Consider the following 21,115-nt stretch of genomic DNA (forward strand, 5'->3'; position numbering starts at 1 on the left):
GAAGAACATTCCAATACAGTCTGAAAATACGATATAAAAATGTACGGTTCTTTTACTAGATATGCGTAATTTAGATATGGTAGAAAATATATATGGACAACGTTTTGGGGGAAAAACATAAACAATTTCAAAACTGTTTCAACCTGACTTTTCACCAATTCGGTAGAATGGCCCATTTACAAAACATGTCTCTGAAGTGTTTGGCTTGAAATACCCAACAGATAATGCATTGCAGCATCCCATAATCCCCTCTGTTTCAGCCCTGTTTTAAAAGTGCTGATTCTCTGTCTGTTACTTTAGATGAAAATAAGGAGCCCCTCCCCACGCCCCTCTGAGAGAGATTTGGTTAAAAAGAACACAATGGTGCTCTAGGAGGAGATTCAGGGGGTGGGCGGGTGTTACCTTGGTTGGTGATTGTCTAATGGTTACACAAGCCACAAAATCGCTATGACATCATAAAGTGGCCAAAATCTGATCAGCTCATTTTCAGACAGGTTTTTATAGAAATGGATCAGGACAAAAAGAGAGAGAATCTTTTTTCCTGAAACTTTCAGAATCTCTTTACACGGAGGGGACACATGCTGATGTATAAAAAACATGAAAAAGGGGATTTTGCATAATAGGTGACCTTTAATATGTGTTTGGAAACCTAAATCAGCATGTTCTACACTCACAACTTTCTTTGACACAGCAGCACCTCACATGTCTCATTAATGGCCAGAGCGTGACGAGACGTTGGCCTCGCCTGCAGAGACCTTTGACTCTGTCACCACCCAGTAGATTCAAATCCCTTCCCCTGTCCATGCCTTGTTAGGTCCTAATTAATAGCATCAAGAGAATGCCACTAAGCGTTCGACAGCTTTCTGTGAGTGATAACTGTGAAATCAGAGCTGCATTCCCATGGATATTCCTCTTGAGAAGAATCACTCGCTATTAGGGCCATTGAATCTCTGCCACACACATCCTGGGGGATTCAATACGGCTGATAAAAGTAGGAAGACCCTGCTCTGAAAGCTGCAGGAATATGTTTTATAGGTATTTTCTGCATTACTGTGTCATGATAAAAATATCTTCACAGTGGTAAACATTGTGAAAAACGTATAACCATTAACAGTTTGTAGTATTCCAATTTTTTTTCGTGAGATCAAATCCCATTTTTACATTTTGTGTAGTCCGCATCTCTGAATTACCAATGTTTTTACAATCGGTATGTATATAGACGTTTTTATTGTGGTTTGCAGAATCTGCCATTGTCAAGATTCAAATTCCATTCACACTCTTAATATGTTAAAAGAAAAATGATTCAAGCTTCAAGCCTAACTTTTCACTTTCGTCACAAAATATCACAGCTGTATGAAGTGCTAATGAACACTCTGCTCCTGCCAAAAAAAAGTGTTCAACTCGTGAAACAAAGTGACTTTATTGTGAAGCAGCCACAAGAAACATGGTGCCTAAAGGTGATAAGAGCAAACTGCGACAACAGTATTTTGGTCTTCTTGTTTGACAGTGGATCAGTTAAAATATGCAGATGCCATTTTGTGTTTTCAATAAATGTATTGAGATGTAATCTGAAAGGAATGGACGTTATTTGATGCCCTGTGAATCAGGAGCAATGAGCTGCTTTAGGTAGAGATGCCAAGAAGTTTTTGGCAACACTGCTATTTATTTTGTATGTGTGTCTGGGGGTCGCAAGCCCTTCTTTTAACTTTAACATATGCAGTTGGCCTGTATCTCAGGAATGAATACAATTCTGTAAAAAAGAAATATATATATATACTGTATATACAAGTTGGGTTATTTTTTTAGATACAAATATTTAATCAATTCACAGGAAAAGCGCATGGTTTAAGACCTGAACACAAGTTATGTCAGAGCCTTTCTCTGTATAACAGCATTCGATTGCACTGTTTGCATGTACTGCTTTTTCTTTGGACACATCCATAAAATGTGTCACTTAGTCAGGGTCGTCAGATTATTCAGTGATAGAAAATGTGTCCCTTAAGGACACACCATCACGTTTGGCGTAAGATGGAGAGAGTCTTTGAGCCAGGTTGAGGAGGAGGAGGAAGAGGAGGAGGAAGGTGTCTTCACATCATGTTGCAGAACAAGCTGCTGCCTGAGATGACCTGTGTCAGTACAGGAAGAACACCTCTTTGAGGTTACAGAAACAACACATGGTGATGTTGTGCAATACAAAAGGTCATGTAAAAGCTGATGTTGCTCTCCTCAACTCATTACAAGGCTACAAGACTATTCAAGCAGAAAACAAAGGTCGCTTCAGGATGACTGTCCCGCTCTGAGTTCATTTTGAATGCTTTTGGAAAGGTTATGCATTCGGACAACACAGAGAATAAAATGCTAAGATGATTTGACTAATTTGCTTTCGAAGCTTATCCATAGAGCATGTCTACCTCTTTTGATAATTAGACTAATTTGGACATATTCTTTTTATGGCATTACCCAGGCAATTACAGTGCAACCTTTCGGGGAATGACACCACTAGTCAGCTCGGCATTTTCAAGTGTGACTTTCATAAAAGTAGAAAAAATGCTAATTACTCAGGTCATGTTATGGGTTTATTGTCTCCATTTTTATCTTAAGAAATGTAGTCTAGCCAGCCTTAAGTCTGGCCTATCAGTGGGGAAGTCGTTTTCTTTTTTTAATCAAGCAGGTTAATCACATTAATGTGCCAATATGCATTCAACTGAAACAGATGAACACACCAGGAATCCTTGAACAGGCAGCTGGAAGAGACATACGTTGCATTCAGTATGAGCTAGCCTTGACAGTCTTGGTATTCAGGGACCGAGGAAAGTAAGGAGAGCAATGTATGTGAATATCATACAAATGGAAAAGCAGCACACAATAAAATCGATCCATGCAACTTACTGCTGGAGAATAGGTCAGTATGCTTTACACAGGTACAATAGTGACTTAAATGTATTGTAACGACGAAAATGAGATTTAATTCCTAACATTCATGAAATAGTTATTTTCCATTTGATAGCGCTTACATTAATTGAGGATTCATTTTCGAAGACGCATATAATGTGGACCTCAATGCATGTTGGACCCACTAATAACAGACAGCTACAACAAGTTCATCTCTCATTGTAACCAAGAGCAAATACTGCAGTGCAGTTCCATACACATTCTGCAAATGCATAAATAACACTGACATTCAATTGGTTATTGCCAGGGTTAAGTTGATGCACCTCTTTCGATAAGTACTTTCTCAAAACATCAAAGCAGCGTCAGACTCCTGTCAAATCTTGGTCGACTGGTTTGTGGACACCATGCATTTTAGCAATTCTTTTCAAAAAACTCATGTATTGTCCATTGCTTTGTTATGGAAGATTGCTTTATATGTTACATGACCCTGCACTCCTGTTTGAAGGAGATTCTTTGAAAGTAAAAGCCTGGTATATAGTGAAATTTAAACGCCTCTTTGTGAGATACTTTGTTGCAGATGGAATCCAAAACCAATGGTTTTCAAATCTAAAAAAATGAAGGACAAAAAAACGTGTTCCTTTAAACATAAAGAAGATGTTGAAGTATAAACCCAAAATACAAGTATGAACTTGAAAATAAGCATTATATATGCACACTTTAAGATGGACCACTGATGCCTGTGTCAGTCAGAAAAAGGGTGCAAGAAAGAATTTAGTGAAAGTCTACAAACACAAAGCACTATTAAAACTTATAATGTGATATATTGAGAAATCTATTTCAAAACCCTTTTTCTTGAAATGTTGTAGGCCGTGTTGGACAAGTCTGTATATGTTTTAGAGGAGTTCTGGCAAACTGTGAATGCATTAATGCTGCAGTGAAATGTGGATAACAGTCCACCATTATGATGGCAGAAACTGGCATCAGATGAAAGCAACTGGAATGCCGCTGGGATTACAGCACCCGTCATGTACTTGTCATATTTTTGGATTTGTGCAGAGCTTGTCATATTAATTTTGTCATTCTAGAAATAAACAGCTTGTTACTCTGTGGCTGAACAGTTTCAGATTCCTTACCATTACCTTCACAGAAACACAGCAAACATGGTTAATGAAGTCCTTATTCAATTATACTCTAGCCTCAAGCTATAATCCAGGCAGCCTGTTTGACTGAGCAACTACAAATTTCAGAGCTGAAATTAATTAGGACATTGTTATGGTTTATTGCAAGTGGAAGTTAAATTGAAGTGACTGAAAAAGAAAATTGTAATCATTTTGTGCACGGCACTGCTTTTGTTCTACAAACTGTGACAGAAATATCTAATGGGTTTTGTCTGAATAATAAATAGCTTTTTCAGTGAGACTCAGTATTTCTGTTTACAACAAACAGTGAATGGGGGATGAAGCAGGAAGCAGTGTCATGAACCATGTTCACCAGAAGATTTGAAGAGAAGTAAACATAAGCTATTTTATATGACACGTCTTCAAACTGGAATAATAAGAAAAAACAACATTCGAGGTGAAATGCACATCAATCATTAAATAAGTATTAAACACATTTGCAGAACTTCTTCACAAGCATACAAGGCTACATGCTATGGTATGATTCACACTGAGAAGGAGCTTTACTGTGTATATTCCTAGTATTTTTTAAGACTACTCAACACTTCAGCTTCTGACTTTGAATTTCATCTATCACCAACAGTGTAAGCATAACTGACAGCTCTGAAGGTGACGAATAGGTAGCTGGGTTTTTTGAGGAATGACTTTCCCATATCCTTTGCAATCATATCCAGAACAAGTCCCATTATGCCAAACAAGTTTACAAGAAATAACAGAAACCTGTGTTAACTGAGGGCTTTGTTCCATTTAAACTCTAGGTCATGCCTTTTGGTGTTTCTTATCCCTTTGTGACCTTTCATCCGATGCTTTTAAACACTGATAAATTAGCTTCTGAAGATCATTGTTGTAGTCCCATGGGCAGCACATGATTGACAGAGTCCTGCGCTCCGGAGTCTCCCTTAATAGGTTAACATCTGGTCATGCTGACCCACATTTCCCTTTTTGTCATCTCAATGTGGGCTTTGGGTGAACAATAATTCCCCCGCACTGATCCTCTTGTACAAAGTGGTTACAGTGTATGTGTTATTACACCGATTACAGATCATGGAGGCAAATGGAGACGCAAAATCAAACTGAGATGAAAGGCAGAGCTGCTTTAAAGGCCAGTCAACACATTGAGATAATTTACAGCTAAACCGAATTGTTCCACTTCACCGGTGTGGTGTGCATCTTGACCCGTAAAATTGAAAAACACAGTAAAAGCCGTCAGATTTATTACCTGAAAAAAACAACGGGGCTAAGGAAAATGCCATGTTGCAACTCTTTATCGCATAGGAGGTAATCAGCGGAAGAGCCCCATCTTCCTTATTCATGTGTGAGCTCCTGTCATTCGCTGCTTCTGCTGCATTACAACCCAACAGACGGCCCTCAAGGACTGGAGGCATGCTGGGAGTCTTAGCAACACACGGGACCCTGCTGTTAAAGAGTCTCATCAGTAAAAGTGTCCATCAATCATCGTATTGGTATGCATGGCCCCTCTCCACGCCTGTAATGACTCTTGAGTGACAGCCACAGCTGGCAGGTGTTATGGTCTTGCCACAACATCAGGCCCGACAGAAGGTTAACACTTAATCCCTTTGTTAAGGCAGCACTGCTACTGTTCCCTAAATAGGTTCCTTTTATGCATTAGCCCTGGGAAAAGGTCACAAGGAACACTATTGTTCCTGAGATACAGTATGTGCTTCTACCTGTGTGTATATTCCAACGATTTTAGAATAAACGTCTGAGAGGAATGCTTAAACTCAGTTTGAACCCAATAATGTAATATGCAACTGCTAAGACATACAGTATGTTGGTCTAGAGACCTCTTTCAAATGTTAAATATTAACAAGAGTTTTTATTCTGGTTGTGATATATTTTACATTTTGGAATCAATTTAAGTTTAAAGTAAGAGCTTTAACCTCCATTTTGAGAATGAATATCTGTGTCATGTGATTAGAGTGTGAAGAAGTGTTTCTTTTTTAGATCTACTATTGAACTACTATCAGGCCCACATTTCAAATAATCAAGCCCATATAATAACTTCAATTTAAAGTGGCCCTATTATCTGATTGGTTAACTGGCTTGCTCTCTTGTGATTGGTCAATCACTAAGAGATGTCCCACCCCTTAGTCGACCACCTACACGTGTTTGGGCGCTAGCCAATGAGTGTTACATAGTGATGCCAATATGTCACGTAAACAAAGGAGAACAATTTAAAGTGGATCTATCATGCTATATTTTAATAATATAGTGTAGGACCATACCTATATAAGGCATATTTATACTTTTTATTTTTCAAAATACCAAACAGATCATGCATTTTAGCCATTCCTCATTTGGCTCAATTTAACACTGTCTTTGCATGGGCTGATTCTGTGAGAACAGCACCATCTACAGGCCTGGCATATGTACTACAGTGTCTCCAGTGCTTTCGAACGGCAATGTCCTTGGCTGTCTCCTCCTGATTGGTGGAGTTGGACCAATAGCCGTAGCGCCACTTCTGTGACGTCATAGAGGTGTGCAAATCTGGTGCAACGGATCTGATACAGACTGATCCAGATTTGCACACCTCTATGACGTCACAGAAGTGGCGCTACGGCTATTGGTCCAACTCCACCAATCAGGAGGAGACAGCCAAGGACATTGCCGTTCGAANCGTTCTGGCGCAAAAATACCAGTCCAAATAAATCCTTTCCAAAAAGGCATGTTTTGCACAAGTCATTACCAAGAAATGAAACTTGTCTGATTCCATATGTTGAACAGCTTCATTGCTGTCCAGAGGTCCGCTTAATTTTCTCTCTGAAAATGACTGATGTGTGAAGGGAGATGAGGGCCTTTGAAGGTTTAACATTAGCTTCATTTGGAAATCTGGAAATGGTGTCTGGTGTAGGATAAACCTGAATTGGTGATGGAGCGTTAACATCATATTAGACCCTCCAGAAAAACGCGGGCAAAAATCCTTGATTATGCGGGCTAAATTCCTTGATTATGCGGGCTAAAATCCTTGATTATGCGATTAAACATGCTGGGTTTTTATGTGATTTTATGCGGTGAAATTGCGGAAAGTTGCGAAACACATTCAATGTTTATTTATTGTAAAAGCAATTGGGCTATTTTAATCTCACACACAACACACCCCCCCCCCACACACTTCTCCGCCTCATTCTGTTTTCATTTACTCGTTCGTTCAAGTTGTTTGGCTTTCTTGTCCGCAGCAGCAGAAAGCATTGTTTGAATGAATCAAAGTGGGTCGTCACCGTCGATGTTCTCTTATGCTCCAACACACAGTTGCACGGGATGCAGAATAGTTTCCCCCCACTTTTTGCCCGGTCTTTAGTAGAAATGTTCGTCGGTAAATGAGGTGGATTAGATTTTTTCCTCTTGGTGTTTTCTCTATCGTGTGAGCTCCACACGTTCACTCTATACAGTGTTGTTTACATTCTGTGATGCGCGAGCTGATGACGTCACGTCAAGACGAGTTAACTTTTTTTTCCTGTCAACTTTGTTTGGAAAAATGCGGGGATTATGCGGCCTTTTGATAAATATGCGGCCTTTTAAAAATCTGCGCCATTTTGCTGATTATGCGGTAAATTCTGCGATCGCAGAATCGCGTTTTTCTGGAGGGTCTATATTGGGTAGTAAATAAGGTAGAGGAGGGAGTTGGCATGGAGACATGATGCACTACAACTACTGCACTGGCATTTACTCAGATACAGACAGAAATATATTTCTACATGCACACTGAAGAGTTTTATTGATTAATAATTTAAGCTTATCCAATTAACAATGCATCCGTATTCCCAGTCCACACAGAAGGTGCCTTTATGACTAGCAACTCAAGGAAAGTCAACCTTAACCTTTCATTTGTTAAACGTCAAGTTCCTTTCACTACTTACTATTACATTTGTATTGTAAACTCCAACCAGCTTTGAGCCAAGCCTCTCAGATTTGTTTTGATCCTCCATCAAGTGAGAAACAAGCTTCAATCTTCTCAATCCCCAAGCACTAGACATATCAAATCTTTCTAAAAAATAAATCCATAGGGAAGATCAGAAAAATATATTTTTCCCGGGCAGCTCTTCTTTGAAGAACTAAATGTAATGATTATTGTTAATTATTTGGTCAAGCAAAAACAAAAAACATTCACAGGATCCAGGTTCCTCAATTGTTATAAGTTGCTGCTTTTCTCTCACTCCTGTATGTTAATATAATTCTAAATGTAATGTCTTTGTGTTCGAGACTGTTGGTCCATTATCAATATGAATTTTGAGACTCATTTCTGAGGTTTATTGAACTCAAGATAATCCACATATTAACCACTCCCTTAAATTGCTGTATGCAGTGTAGCATGGCTCTCATTGGCTCAGTTGTTTCTGGGGCCATTTAGATGAAGTGTTTACAAAGAGCCTTGCGCTAGACAAATGAACGCAAGCAGCAGACTCCTTCTCGAGAAACATCTGCCGCCATCCACCGTGACTCAAGGACGTGGGGAAGGTGAAGCTTCAGCTGAATTCAAGGACACGCAGGAGTGGCAATCAATCAAGTTTTTTTTATAGATTCCTTCGTGACACACAAGTGCTAGTGCTCTTCTCCACTGAAAAACAAAAGTTCCCTCCAGAGGAAGTTTCCCTCCCCCACAATCCGCCCCTGCCTGAAACGCCCTGTGTGTAGTCCTTGGTTTACTTCCCTTTACATAGTGACATCACTATGTAACACTCGTGCTTCTATTGACTAGCGCTCCAACACATTGTACGTAATAGGCTAAGGGGCGGGACTTCTCTAAGCGGTTGACCAATCACAACAGAGCCGGCCGGCTGACTGGGCTCTGGTTTCAGACAGAGGGTGAAAAGAGGTGCTGCAGCACAGGCAGTATGAGATGGATAAAGACCTTTTTGAGCATGGAAACATGTCACTGTAAAGGCACTAAACAATAACGAAATCTGAAAATTAGCATGACAGGGCCCCTTCACGCACTTTCTTAATACTTGACTTTTGCATCGAACCAACAGCAGGTCACAGTTACAGGTGAGTGTGATCAGAAGTGGTCCGGACAGGGACAAACTGCACCCGAGCTTGATGTATGCGACTACAGAGCTCTGGAGACTATCTGCCTGTTTCATTGGATGCAGAAGACTGTCTCTCTATAATAAATGGTCCTGCTTGTAGTCGGCAGTTTGGGAGCATTAGGAACTGAAATGCATTAGGGCTGATTAGACCGACCAAGCCCAAGTACCCTCTCCTGGTAATGAGAACACTTTGTCACTCATTAACACTTCTAGCATTCTGGCCTTGTAGGAAGAGAGCACAAGGAAAGCATTTGCATTTTTTCTTGCCAGCAGAAACAGTTTCTTTTGATGAGGTGGAGAGAATGAAAGGGAAAATGAGAGAACAGTCAATTGCTGGCTACACTGGGAATGGTGATTGCGCAAAACAATGTCGTATGGAAAAAAGAGATTTAGGGGACACCTGATGAGAATATGCTTAATGCAGTCTATTTTCCTGAAAACATGTTGCTTTTCCCAGGGTCGCAATCATGCACAAGTACTGTAATTGTAACTGCATCTTAGATATGCTGTTATATAAAAAATACATCACTCAAATCCCATATATTGTACATTTGGATATTGAATTTCTTATGTTTCTAGTGGGGGGTTGTTTCGAGGAATAAAACCTTTTCTGGGAACAGAATTAAACGCAAATGGTTAATTTCAGTGTCACTTGTTCTATGAAATGATGTGTTGGTAACAGCTTTCTGAAACACAGTAGCTAACTTCTAGTGTCTATAAGGGAGCTGCTGTCAGTTGGTTCTGTTTCATGTTATAATTAACATTGGTTGCTCTGCTGAATAAGGCGGCTTCTGGCCAATTAGCAAGATAACAATTCAAAGAACAAATGTCTTTCTCAACAGAGGAGAGTTTTCACAGGCAGCCACTTGCAGTGCTTTGTAAATGAGACAAAGGCTTTGGAAGTGTATCCACCTCATTAGCCACTTTTTACCAGACGGAGATGAATAAACACAAACAATTTATTTCGTTCTTGGTCATTTTTGATTAATTAATTATGTGTTTATAGCCAGAGATGCCTCTGTGTAGCTGTAGAAGCTTGATCCTGACTGTACAGTCAGTAACTGAATAACCTTCCATTGCTCTTGATGACAATCCCATAGACAAAGTTCACCATTTAGATAAGTAGTGATTGTCAGAAAATATTGAAGTTGGAGGATTTATAACAGTATTGTCCCAATTCTCTCAAATCTGTTTTAGAATTCCTTTTAAAGTGCTAATATTCAAAATCAAGGCTCATTATGGTCTTGCAAGATAGTATATAACCAAACTTCAAACCTGTTCTGTTCCCCTGAGGTCCGCATTTTTGGATATGTATCTATTCCAGAGTCAAGGTTAATAACCAAGTGTGATGAAAGCTGTGTTGGCTCCTTGGCTCTGAAACAGCCTTCTACTACAGCCCTGCCAACAATGTCTCTGCTTTACATTTCATCCTAAAGCACATTTTATTGAAAGGTTTTTCATAACAAGTATCACATAACACATATTCACTGTTTTATTGTAAGATGACCTTTTTGAATAGGACATCTTCTGTAATAATGAATGTGTTGTGCTTTTATAAATACATAGAACTATTTTTGTGATAATGACTATTATAAAAATCAACCAGCTTCAGTTAACAATTATATATACAGTCTATGCTTCAAACCGACAATAGTCATGTATAAAAAATGCAGCTCCTTCAGCGATTTCAGTTGTACATGATCATCTAGTATCCAGTATACTACTATCATATTATATAATATCAGATAATGCATGAGTTTTTTTTTTCAACTTTCAACAACTCACCAATGCTGTAGCTTGACTTTTCTAACTTAAACTTGAAATGTCAAGTTTATTCTTAGCATTTCAACTTTATTTTCGATATTATAACTTTATTATTTTCTTATTTTTACCATATTTTAAACAAATAACATAGAAAATACTCATACTCCGATTTATATCTACTAAAAAAGGCACTTAGACTGAAAGTTCAACTTTATTCTCAAAATGTAAAAGAAGACCTTTTTTCTCTGATTAATTTTTTTGTCATGTGTACAAAACAATGCGGGACTTTTACGGCATCAGGGTGAAATATAAGAAATCAGTCAACTAAGATACATCAGACTAAATGTCACAACACAGTTGGGCACAGTGCCTAGGCTGAAACTCTGAAAAGACTAAAACACTTTTATGAAACCTCATTATAGATACATATTCATTAAGCTTATGGGAAAGTGTACAAAAAAAGCAGGGTATTTTATCTGTGTAATAACTATTTAAATGAATGTTTTTGTAACTAAAATATGATTATGATATGCTCTTGATATCCTTCCATAGGAAAACATTGGCTGGGCGGGTGATAATGATGTTATCAGGTCTACTTTCCTTAAGACATGTCTTGTGATTCCTCAGTGAAGTTAAAACAACTCACTCATATCTCACTGCTACTTAAAGCTGAAGTGCTCCAGTGCAACTTCAAATCGCAGAAAAAGGCTCTATTTCAAGGATAACAAACACCATAAATCTTTCTCACTGCGCTCCTTCAATCAGATGTTTCTTCTTGCACGCACAAACTAGAAAAATGATTATCACAAGCCTGCATGGCTGCATGTTCTCTGCACTCGCTGTCTAATTCAAAAACAAAGAGAAGCAGCCGCTGGGTAAAGTTCATCCGAAGAGAAGTGATTCATGTTTATGATCCTCTCTAACACCTCCAATGTGGCTTCCGTCGTGTTTTACATATCGCTGTCTGCTCCCCTAGTGTGTGACTGCAAAAGGCTTTGAAGGTGTCAGATTAATTGAAAGGTTTCTTTTTAAAGGAGAAAAATGCCTGAATCGATTTTTCCCATCTTAGAATAAAAAACCCTGAAAACTATTGTTAGTGTGTGAAGGAGACTTTTGGTTTAAGGTGCTGGTGAAAAGAAAGGTTCTGAATGACACAGTGTGGGATTCCTCACAACATGTTTGTATTTCTCCACTGGGCCAGGGCTGATAACACTGTTTACTTTCCCCCGAACCAGAATACAGAGATTAGCTCTGTTTTTCTCACCGAGAGTCGAGCCCTCAAGGAGTTTTTGGTGTACTGCTTCATCATCAGTACCAATATCTACAAAAGCATCAACCACAAAACTAATAACATCACAAACCATTCATCACCTGAAATGTTTCATTATGATCAACAATCCTACAACTTCAAGGGATGAATTTCAAGATGAGAAGAACTTCCTTGATGGTATTCAAGTGCTTTTTTGAAATCATTGATTCTCACTCACCTCCGGGCCCTGCGATGACTGTGGTGTTTGCGTCCTTTCCCTTTGATGCAGCCATTTCTGTCCGCGCTGTCCGCGCTGTCCACCCTGGTATCCACAGCTTTTCTCTCATCAGTCTTGAGCGGCTGGCAGGCGGCTGTCTCCAAGCTGTGAGGCAGAAATTGAATTACTGTTTGCTCTCCTGCCTTTGCATGAGAACTTTTCTTAAAGCCTCTATCATACAAAAGTGAGGATGATTTTGGCATGCTTGGTTAGCCTTATTCCCTCTGGTCTATTGGATAAGCATTTTATTCCCCTCCATTTCTCCCTGCCAGCCATTCTCTGGGGAAATTGGAGGGCAGCCATTTCCCATTCAAATCGAGGTGTCAATTGAAATGTTATTAACATGCTTCAGTTAACCTGCATTTTGGTAAAGGGTGTTTTCTCATGTGCTGGGCAGATGTAGCGACATGAGATGCATGGTTATTGGTATGGTTAAAGTTCTCTTTCAAATGTGTTTCTGATAAACCAGAGCTATACAATTGTAGTTAGCAGTCTATTTTAAAGCAGGCATAAAAAAGAAAAGGTTTAAGCAATTTTTAAAACAAGGTAAATCATTTCTGGCTTCCGAACAATGCTGCTTTAAGTCAGGTGTTCAAAATGTTCATCCATAGTCAAGTTTGGCTGCAGAACAAATGACTAAATAAACTGAATGATTATATGTGAGCACACAGTTCTAGCCCTGCCTATTATCCTCTGTTTCAGTCATGGGAGATTTGAGCGTAATTACACATTCTCCTCTTCTTCGAGTGGCTCCCGTCTGATTGTAATGAGAAGATAATCAGAGACGGAGATTACTCCTCCTCTTCCCCCAGAGACGAGCAGGCAGGAGCCGTCCCTTTCCATCTTCCTCACCTTCACTTCCCTCTGATTCTCTGCATAGTATGGGGATTGCCCCCGGCACGGAACTAATAATGTAAAATGGCAGACTGGGTGCCCCAACATGACCAAGGGTTTGGAAGGTGATGAAGGAGATAAAGATGATTACTCTGATGAAGGAGGCTGATGGGAAAGGACCCTTCAAAGGTCCTGTTGATCATTGCAAATGTTCTCCAATGTTTGTTAGAGACGAAAATACAAGTTTGATAGTATTATTCAATGTATCGTTGCATGGAATTATTGCTGTTAGAGATGACAAATTGAGGATTGATTTATAATTATTTTTACAGTGGTTGATAATTTAAGACAGCCGATTGGTCTGTTCGATTTTCTATACTGCTCCTTAAGGCTGCATTTTAGTTGGAAGCGTCAGGTCAAACAGCGAATATGGTTAAATTATCTTTTCCGATCACCTGTGTACTTCACGATAGTTGTGGTTGATTGGTCGGCATCATACATGTCTGCCATGTCTCGAGGCAGTCATTTATTGGTATTTGATTAGTTATTTTGTAACAGTGACCATCTAAAATGGGAAATTATTTTCTAGACTAATCCCAGCTAACAGTAGGAGGTTCATATAGTGATTTTGTGCATACCCCAATAATAGGCCCATCAGCACTACTGCCTGATTTCAGCTATTTAATGTTCTCCTGCTACCCTACTGCTCTTGTATTTGCATTTAGATGTAAATATGTTTCTTATATGTGGGGGTGCATATTGAATGCATAACCAAAACCAACAACCGCGTAACTTGATCGTTACTTCACTGCGATCCGGCAATAATAAAGCAAAGTAGAATATAAAGACCATGTTAAACCAAGGACATTTTTTTTTTCCTAGGAAATCCTGGCTCTATAGGTGAGTCATTCAGACCAATAAAACACCAAACTCCTGCATTTTTTTACTCATCTGATGCATTCTAAAAAATCCAACATAGCACAAGAATTCTGCAGAATCACTGTCAATTCACAGGTATTAAGCAGACCTCATGTAAGGAGGTGTTTCGCTGGATTTAGGCAAATATATTGATGTCTAAGACATTGTTAATACTTCCTGCGAAGATCTGAATATAAATAATTATACTTGACACAAAAAGGATGAAACATTTGTGCTGTCAAATGCTCCGTTCAAAGTCCCTAAGTAAAGCAGAAGTGTAAAGTGGCCAAGGCTCCTTGAACCGCCCTCCCTTCTGTGCATCTTTGTTATTTGCTGCCACTGTAAGAGCTGCTTTTGATGAGTTCTAAATGAAATCGATTTGGCCATCAAGGATGCACATTCCCTTGATGATTATATATATTATATATATATATCCCTCAATTTATGGCCCAAACATTCCAAGCTATAAGCACCAGGATTTATCTCGGACTGTTTGTATCTGTCACACACACTAACACACAGGCGTTCAAACAAACACACACAAGCATAGAAAATCCTTTTTGAAAAAGTCCTTCATAACCAGGCAGCGGTTGAATTTATTTAAAAAGGGACAATTCAAAGCACCAGACTTGCAAAAAGCTTGAAATGAAAGCAAATACTGAGCCGATTAAGTCACAGTTGATGACGAAGAATTATGTGGACGTTAATCCTCCAAAATACTGACTGGATTTGTTTACCATAACACAGGTGAAATAAAGTCATAGAATGGGATCAGCTCCATTACACTCCCTGTTGAAATAAGGCATGATGGGAATGCCACTCATTGAAACCATTGAATGCACACAGCCGATTCTGGAAGCATCTCACTTTTTGACTTTGTGACCTTTTCCTCTCATCATGTGTCATACTGTACATGTTTGCCTCAGCACTACTGCCTTGGCGATGAGTAATTCTGTCACCGGAGGCTAAGAGGGGTGACCATGCGGTGACTAGCTCTCATTTAAGTCTTTGTCTCCTCTCAACATGGGGCTTCTCGGCCCTGTCATACAGGGCTGCTGTACGCTGGCACGTGGATGGATAACACATACTGACAGATGGTGCACACTGCAAACAGGAAGAGAACACTCTTGTAAAAGAGAGTGAGGATGTGATTATTAGATCCTCCTCTAAATGTGGGATAGATTGTAGCAGTGATTCCTGAAGTGAATTTCATCCAGAGCACTATTCTTTTAGTGCCACATATGTGTTAGTGCAAATTAGTTGAATCTATTAATTTACTAAATGTTTTAGCTCCATTTCATCATTTGAATTTATCCATTCGTTTAGTAAGCAAATTATCTTTGGATTACTGTTGGTCTGACAAAGTAAGCACTTTTTGAGTTACACAGGAATTATCCATATTTGAGAGGCTGAAAACATTTTAATGACCAAAATTATAAATGGAGCAACATTTTGTATTTCATAGATAACACATCGTTAGTTGAGGCATTTCATTGCGTGTGGATGTCGTTTTCAGGTAACAGTGCAGGATTACAAATGTGAAACATTACCAAAGGGTCTGTTGGTAAAGAAAAAAGGGATGATAAAAGAGAACTTCTCTGCGCTGATATATTCATAGACCATCATCGACTGCCAGGTCCAGGGGAGGATCATCACAGTTTGTGTACAGTTTCATTGTCCACAGCCCATTTACGATGTTAAATTCAGATAAACTGCTACAATATCTGCCAGGAGCTGCTCTGTAATCTGCCAGCTGCTTTACACAACACTGCATGGCTTTATGTGGGAGGGCTCAAACTCACAACACCGGCTGACATTGTACAGGTGTGCACGAAGCAAAGAAGCATGCAGGCAGCCATTAAACAAACCAGCAAAACAGTGCTGCACAGCTACGGTGTTTGCATTAAAACCGTGTCAAAATCACACCATGCGATTAACACAGATTGCAATATCAGCTGCCTTCAATTACATTCTGCAAAACATGTTTTCATCTGCACTCGGCTTTTTCAAATCAAGTGTTTACTCCAAGCGTGGGAAGAAAAAACACCTGACAGTTTGCTTCAGGAGGCCTTCTGGGTACGTTTGAGTGTGTGCAGAGCTGGAGGATCTATCCACACAACAACACACACAGCACTCAAATGCAACCTTTTCCTTCTAACCCTTATGTCTATAAACACCCCACTGTGACAGAACAAGATCTTACCAGATAGATTTAAGAGGCACTAGAGGGGCATTTGTACATTTTCTGTGATTCGATCTGTCCCTGAAAGCGCAACAAGACAAATCCACTTTGTTGTGTTCTGCCGTCTCAGCGTAAATCAGTGTACTATCACATACTTTGCTTCTAGGGTCTATTTGGCACAATTATTTTGGTTTGATTAGACATCTCTGCACCAGTGCATGCTGGATTATCCACACAATTTCAACTCAACTTAATCTCTGTGCCCAGCAAAGAAATAGTCTAGTACATAGCCATTAATAACACTGCAATTTTTTAACAAATTTCTGTATAAAATGATAATTAGTAAGCTCTAGAAATGCTGGTATTCCAATGTTGATACCATTGGAGAGCATGAATAGTTAGTAAGTAACCTTAGTAAGTTAACTTCCTGATGCTGGCAGTTGCTTCATATGAACCATACAGCCATGAGAGTGGTGTTGATTTTCTTATCCTGCACTATTTCTTTAAAATTAAGCTATATTTAATTGGGACATTACATTACAGTGAATGTATGGCCTGTAGTGTGGACATAACTTATTAAAAGTGAAACCACACATTGATTTTTCTTTACTGAGGGATTTTTCAGGGTCAGAGAGTCTTTCACTTTTGCTAGAAGGGCACTTGCAGAGACTTACACCAAGGCCATTTCAATGAGGGAAAAATAAAGGGCATATCCGCCCTGTGATTCGGATCCACTTCCACATTTAATGTAAATGTAAATGAAAAATTGAAAAGAATACTTTCTTGCTAAATGTAAGAAGTATTTATTTCTTATCACTTTAATTATCTAAACCCCAAAGTATGAAACGTTACAATGATAATTGCTCATTTCTAATGACATTTAACAATGCTTATTTAACTCGATTTTTTCTTCTAGAAACTTTTCTAATGGGTTGAGAAAAACATTTTGATGTTTGTTGTGAAATGTTAAGTGACTTTTGTTTTTGGTGACTTTATTTTAAAATCCTAAACTGAGGGTCATTTTAGTTGCCATGCCATCCCTACATCTTCCTGCAGATTGCTGAGAAGACCTAAACCTAATAGAGAAGGGGAATAACAAACTGTGGCAAACAAGACAGGGGACATACACAGAAGGATCAATACATCTAACCCAAAAGCAACAACAGGAAAACAACATCAGGCGATCAATGGATGATACGTCAACTTTGAGAAGGATCAAAAGAAAAGGAAAACTTCAGTCCAAAATTACTTTTTTATTCCACATTGAAAAAGCACATGATTTCAACCTTAATTAAGAAGAAAACGAAAATCATGTTTTGGTTAATTCAACAATGACTGAAATTAACTGAAGAACTCTTGACGGAGAAACTTTGCTTCCACATATAATTGGACATTTTTTTTCCTCAGTGTCGTTCCTCTTTACAGTGGAGTGGCCCTCAGTTGCCAAATTGCGCACATTAGCACTTTAAAAGCTCTGTTCTAAGTTACAAGCTTGTAAACATGTCAAGGCTTTCAGAGCTGATAATGGAGACTGAGGAGAGTCTGGCATGACGTTCGTCCTCTCAAGAGAAATGTCTGCAAGTGACAGTAAAGTAGATTATTTTTCTCCCTATTTTCACAGATGATTTATGAGCTCTCCCGCCACTTGTGAGGTTCAGGAAGGCTAATGAACTTTTCATTATCCCTTTCAGAGCCACCAGGAACAATTGATTATCATTATTAAAGGAGTGATGATAGTTGAGATAAGTACCAGGGAAAGAGGTGATCTACTGCCACAATTAAAACCCAAACAGGGGGGTCCCAAGGCATTTTTCTTTAATTTACACTGAGAGTATCTATCCAAATGTCAGACTCAAGTCAAGAACAAGTTAATCACCACCCAATGGAAGAAAGAAAGAAGAAGACAAAGAAGATCAAACACTTTCCTCACAAGGCCGACTCTCAAGGCACTTTTCAATGCAAAGAGGATACTTTTGTGGAAGTGTTCTTGATGTAAAGAGATTTTTACATGACAAAAACTTGAAATCAAGCAGTCCAAATCAATTAGGCACATACACAAATTATGTAATCACTTTACTGAAGCTGCCATCTTTTCTAAATACAAATTAAATCAAAGCTTTACTCTTAGGGAAAGTGTGATCAAAGGTATCTGACTACTGAACACTTATGTTGCCATGAAACTAATCCAGTTTTGTAGCTGCCATTGTAAATGTGTTCTGCGGGTTGTCATGTCCCCTGGAACAAGTCTGCTTCTTGTGAGTGTTGTTTCTTTTTTTATAGGTGAGAAAATCACCCCATGAATTCCCTCCCCAGCATTGGAGGTTTTTCTCCCAAATGTGTGTGGATGGTTTAAAGATTTCTTTGTCTCATTCCTCTTATTAAAATACATTGCAAGGATGCATACAAATTATTTTGGGCATCTCTGATCAGCCCGAAATTGGCCACCTCTTCTCCCTTACATGATGGGAAGGCAGCATGATAGAAACGAACATCAAAGATTGAATGGCTGTTCAGCCCCCGTTAGGAGGCAACAGTGGCTCCAGGCAATATTGCGTCTTCGCTAGTTCGCTCCAAATGTAACATCCAACCAGCATTAAGCTTTGACAGTACATTAGTCTGAAATGGTGTAACGATGGAACTTTTATTTTCTCTATTTTAATTTCAAGGTTCATGATTTATCTATAAATTGATTCTCTGTAAATTAATTCCCTTAACAATTTATATTGATGAGCTTTACACATTGCAGGGAAGAGCAATGATGGGAAGTAACTAAGTACATTCCCACAAGTACATTTAAATGTCCCATAGTTTTCCAAGCCAAACTACATTATATTTTATGTCAAGGAAAATGAAAATGTTCTCCTGATAATAAAGCTACATTTTGTTTTTAATTGAGCAATATTTTAAAATGTGGGATTCTTATTTTTACAAGGTAGTATTGTTACCTTAACCAATCATTTGAATACTTCTTAATAAAGTAGATTACTTAATTGTACATTGGACGTTTTGATGGTAATGTGGCTTTGTGATTACGCTTGGAGAACAACTGTTCCTGATTATTTCAAACAGTATTGCTACATAGTCTTTGAATATTAAATAGGCTGAACATCGCCTCACTATCAGCCAATCAGCAACAGTGGGCCCTTTACCCTAGCAGCAGGCATGTGCGCGAGTGACTTTGACGACAAGTGAGGTTGGTTTATTCAATTATTGTGTCCTGATGATAAAATGGGAGCAACATAATGGCTTGATTAATTTCCTTATCACGGTGAGCACAAAGAGTAATTACAACCAAATCCACCGCTTGGTGAACCACACATCAATCAAATTAAAGCAGTCTCCACTCAGCAGCAATCACTTCCACACAGAACAAATTAGTCGATTGGCTCAGACCTCTGCCTCCGGCCAGGGAAGTGTTTACCTAAGAACTGTAACTCCAAGCAAAGGTCACTCAGGGTGATTAGTAAACTCCGAACACGTCCACAATCTCAACAGAAAAATGTGCAGGCAATATTAAAATGCCAGAGTGAGCGTGGCTTAGCAGCAGTGAGTTTATTTGCCTTAAGCGATCATTTGAGCTTGAGACAATCATGACGACCCGATGCTTCTAACCAGCAGGAAAACTGTGTAACTGTGAGACAGCAATCAAATGTCAACGCATAATAATGCAGGAGATACTCCATGACCTCTTCCAACACTGGGATGTATTCGCAATGCTAATTTCCTATTACACTATTACATGAGACTGAATTGACGGGGTCAAGTTGACTTAGCTCTAATATCTAGTCAAGGGGCTTATTGACTTCTCTTAGCAGTTATTGTCAGGTAGAATTGGTTACCATTGAGACTGAGTAGGATGTATACAGGTAAAGTGTGATCAAAAAATTAAAAAAGTAAAAATCACTGCTTGAACGTTTAAAGATATATTGAACTGAATCGTGTTAAAAAGACTGAGCCTCAGTTTGTGCCTCTCTTGTTTTAAGTTAAAGAGCTGAGCATCTGTTGTGATCTACAAAATATATAAATATATAAAACCAACCAATGCAAATAAAGGTGCAATTAAGGGACTATTTAAACAATGGAATTAAAAAGAACAAAAGCATTACAAGCAGAGTGTAAAACATACCAGGGGATCTTAGCATAAAATAAACCTCCTTAGGACCTTGTTTTTGTTTAAATAGAAAGCCTAGAGGTCTCTTTACATATAATCAGCGACTCAGCTAGTGAATTAAGATATTGTGCAGTAAAGAACAGGTCTATTGTTTAAGAAAAATAAATAAAGTAAAAGCCGATATGAAATTGAATAAAGTAAATGTTACAATACATATAACTGTCAAAAAAGTCGAAAACCCCATCTTTTCCCAAATATTTACCACTTAAGTCGGAAGATTGTATTTCAATTATGATAGAGGAAATAGATGTTCCTCAACAGAGTTATGTACATTATAAGTGTATCATCATAGAGCGGATTAGCATTTTTGAATTCATTTTTTTGCCAGTAAGTCACAGCCTAAAGGCGTCATTTGACTTGAGTAACCCTGCCATTCGTATTGGCAGCTCTTTCTATTTGCCTACTCTCTGTTGAGCTAAAATCAAATCATAGTCATAGTGCTCTGATTAACAAGAGCTGTTAGGGTTAGAGTTCATTATAAGAGTCGCCTCATCCTGTGAGGAGGGGAGACCGTGTAGGTGGGAACGTTGAGGAATGTCCACATTTTGATAATGTCTCTATACGATAAGCTGCTCCTCCACAACGTGTGTGATTTGAGTAGA

The 21,115-nt window shown here is 38.8% G+C and overlaps 1 protein-coding gene across 1 annotated transcript in view; it reads right to left on the reverse strand.

The window, feature by feature from the left end:
* Window positions 1-12,365: 12,365 nt before the first annotated feature.
* Window positions 12,366-21,115, reverse strand: part of LOC104956998 (serine/arginine repetitive matrix protein 4-like) — a 33,362-nt gene continuing 24,612 nt past the window's right edge. The window contains exon 2 of the mRNA XM_010784590.1: window positions 12,366-12,513. Coding sequence (XP_010782892.1) covers window positions 12,366-12,513 — 148 coding nt within the window. The remainder of the gene's footprint in view (window positions 12,514-21,115) is intronic.

This window comes from Notothenia coriiceps, unplaced genomic scaffold, assembly GCF_000735185.1.
Source record: "Notothenia coriiceps isolate Sejong01 unplaced genomic scaffold, NC01 NC01_scaffold00026422, whole genome shotgun sequence".
Classification (NCBI taxonomy): domain Eukaryota; kingdom Metazoa; phylum Chordata; class Actinopteri; order Perciformes; family Nototheniidae; genus Notothenia; species Notothenia coriiceps.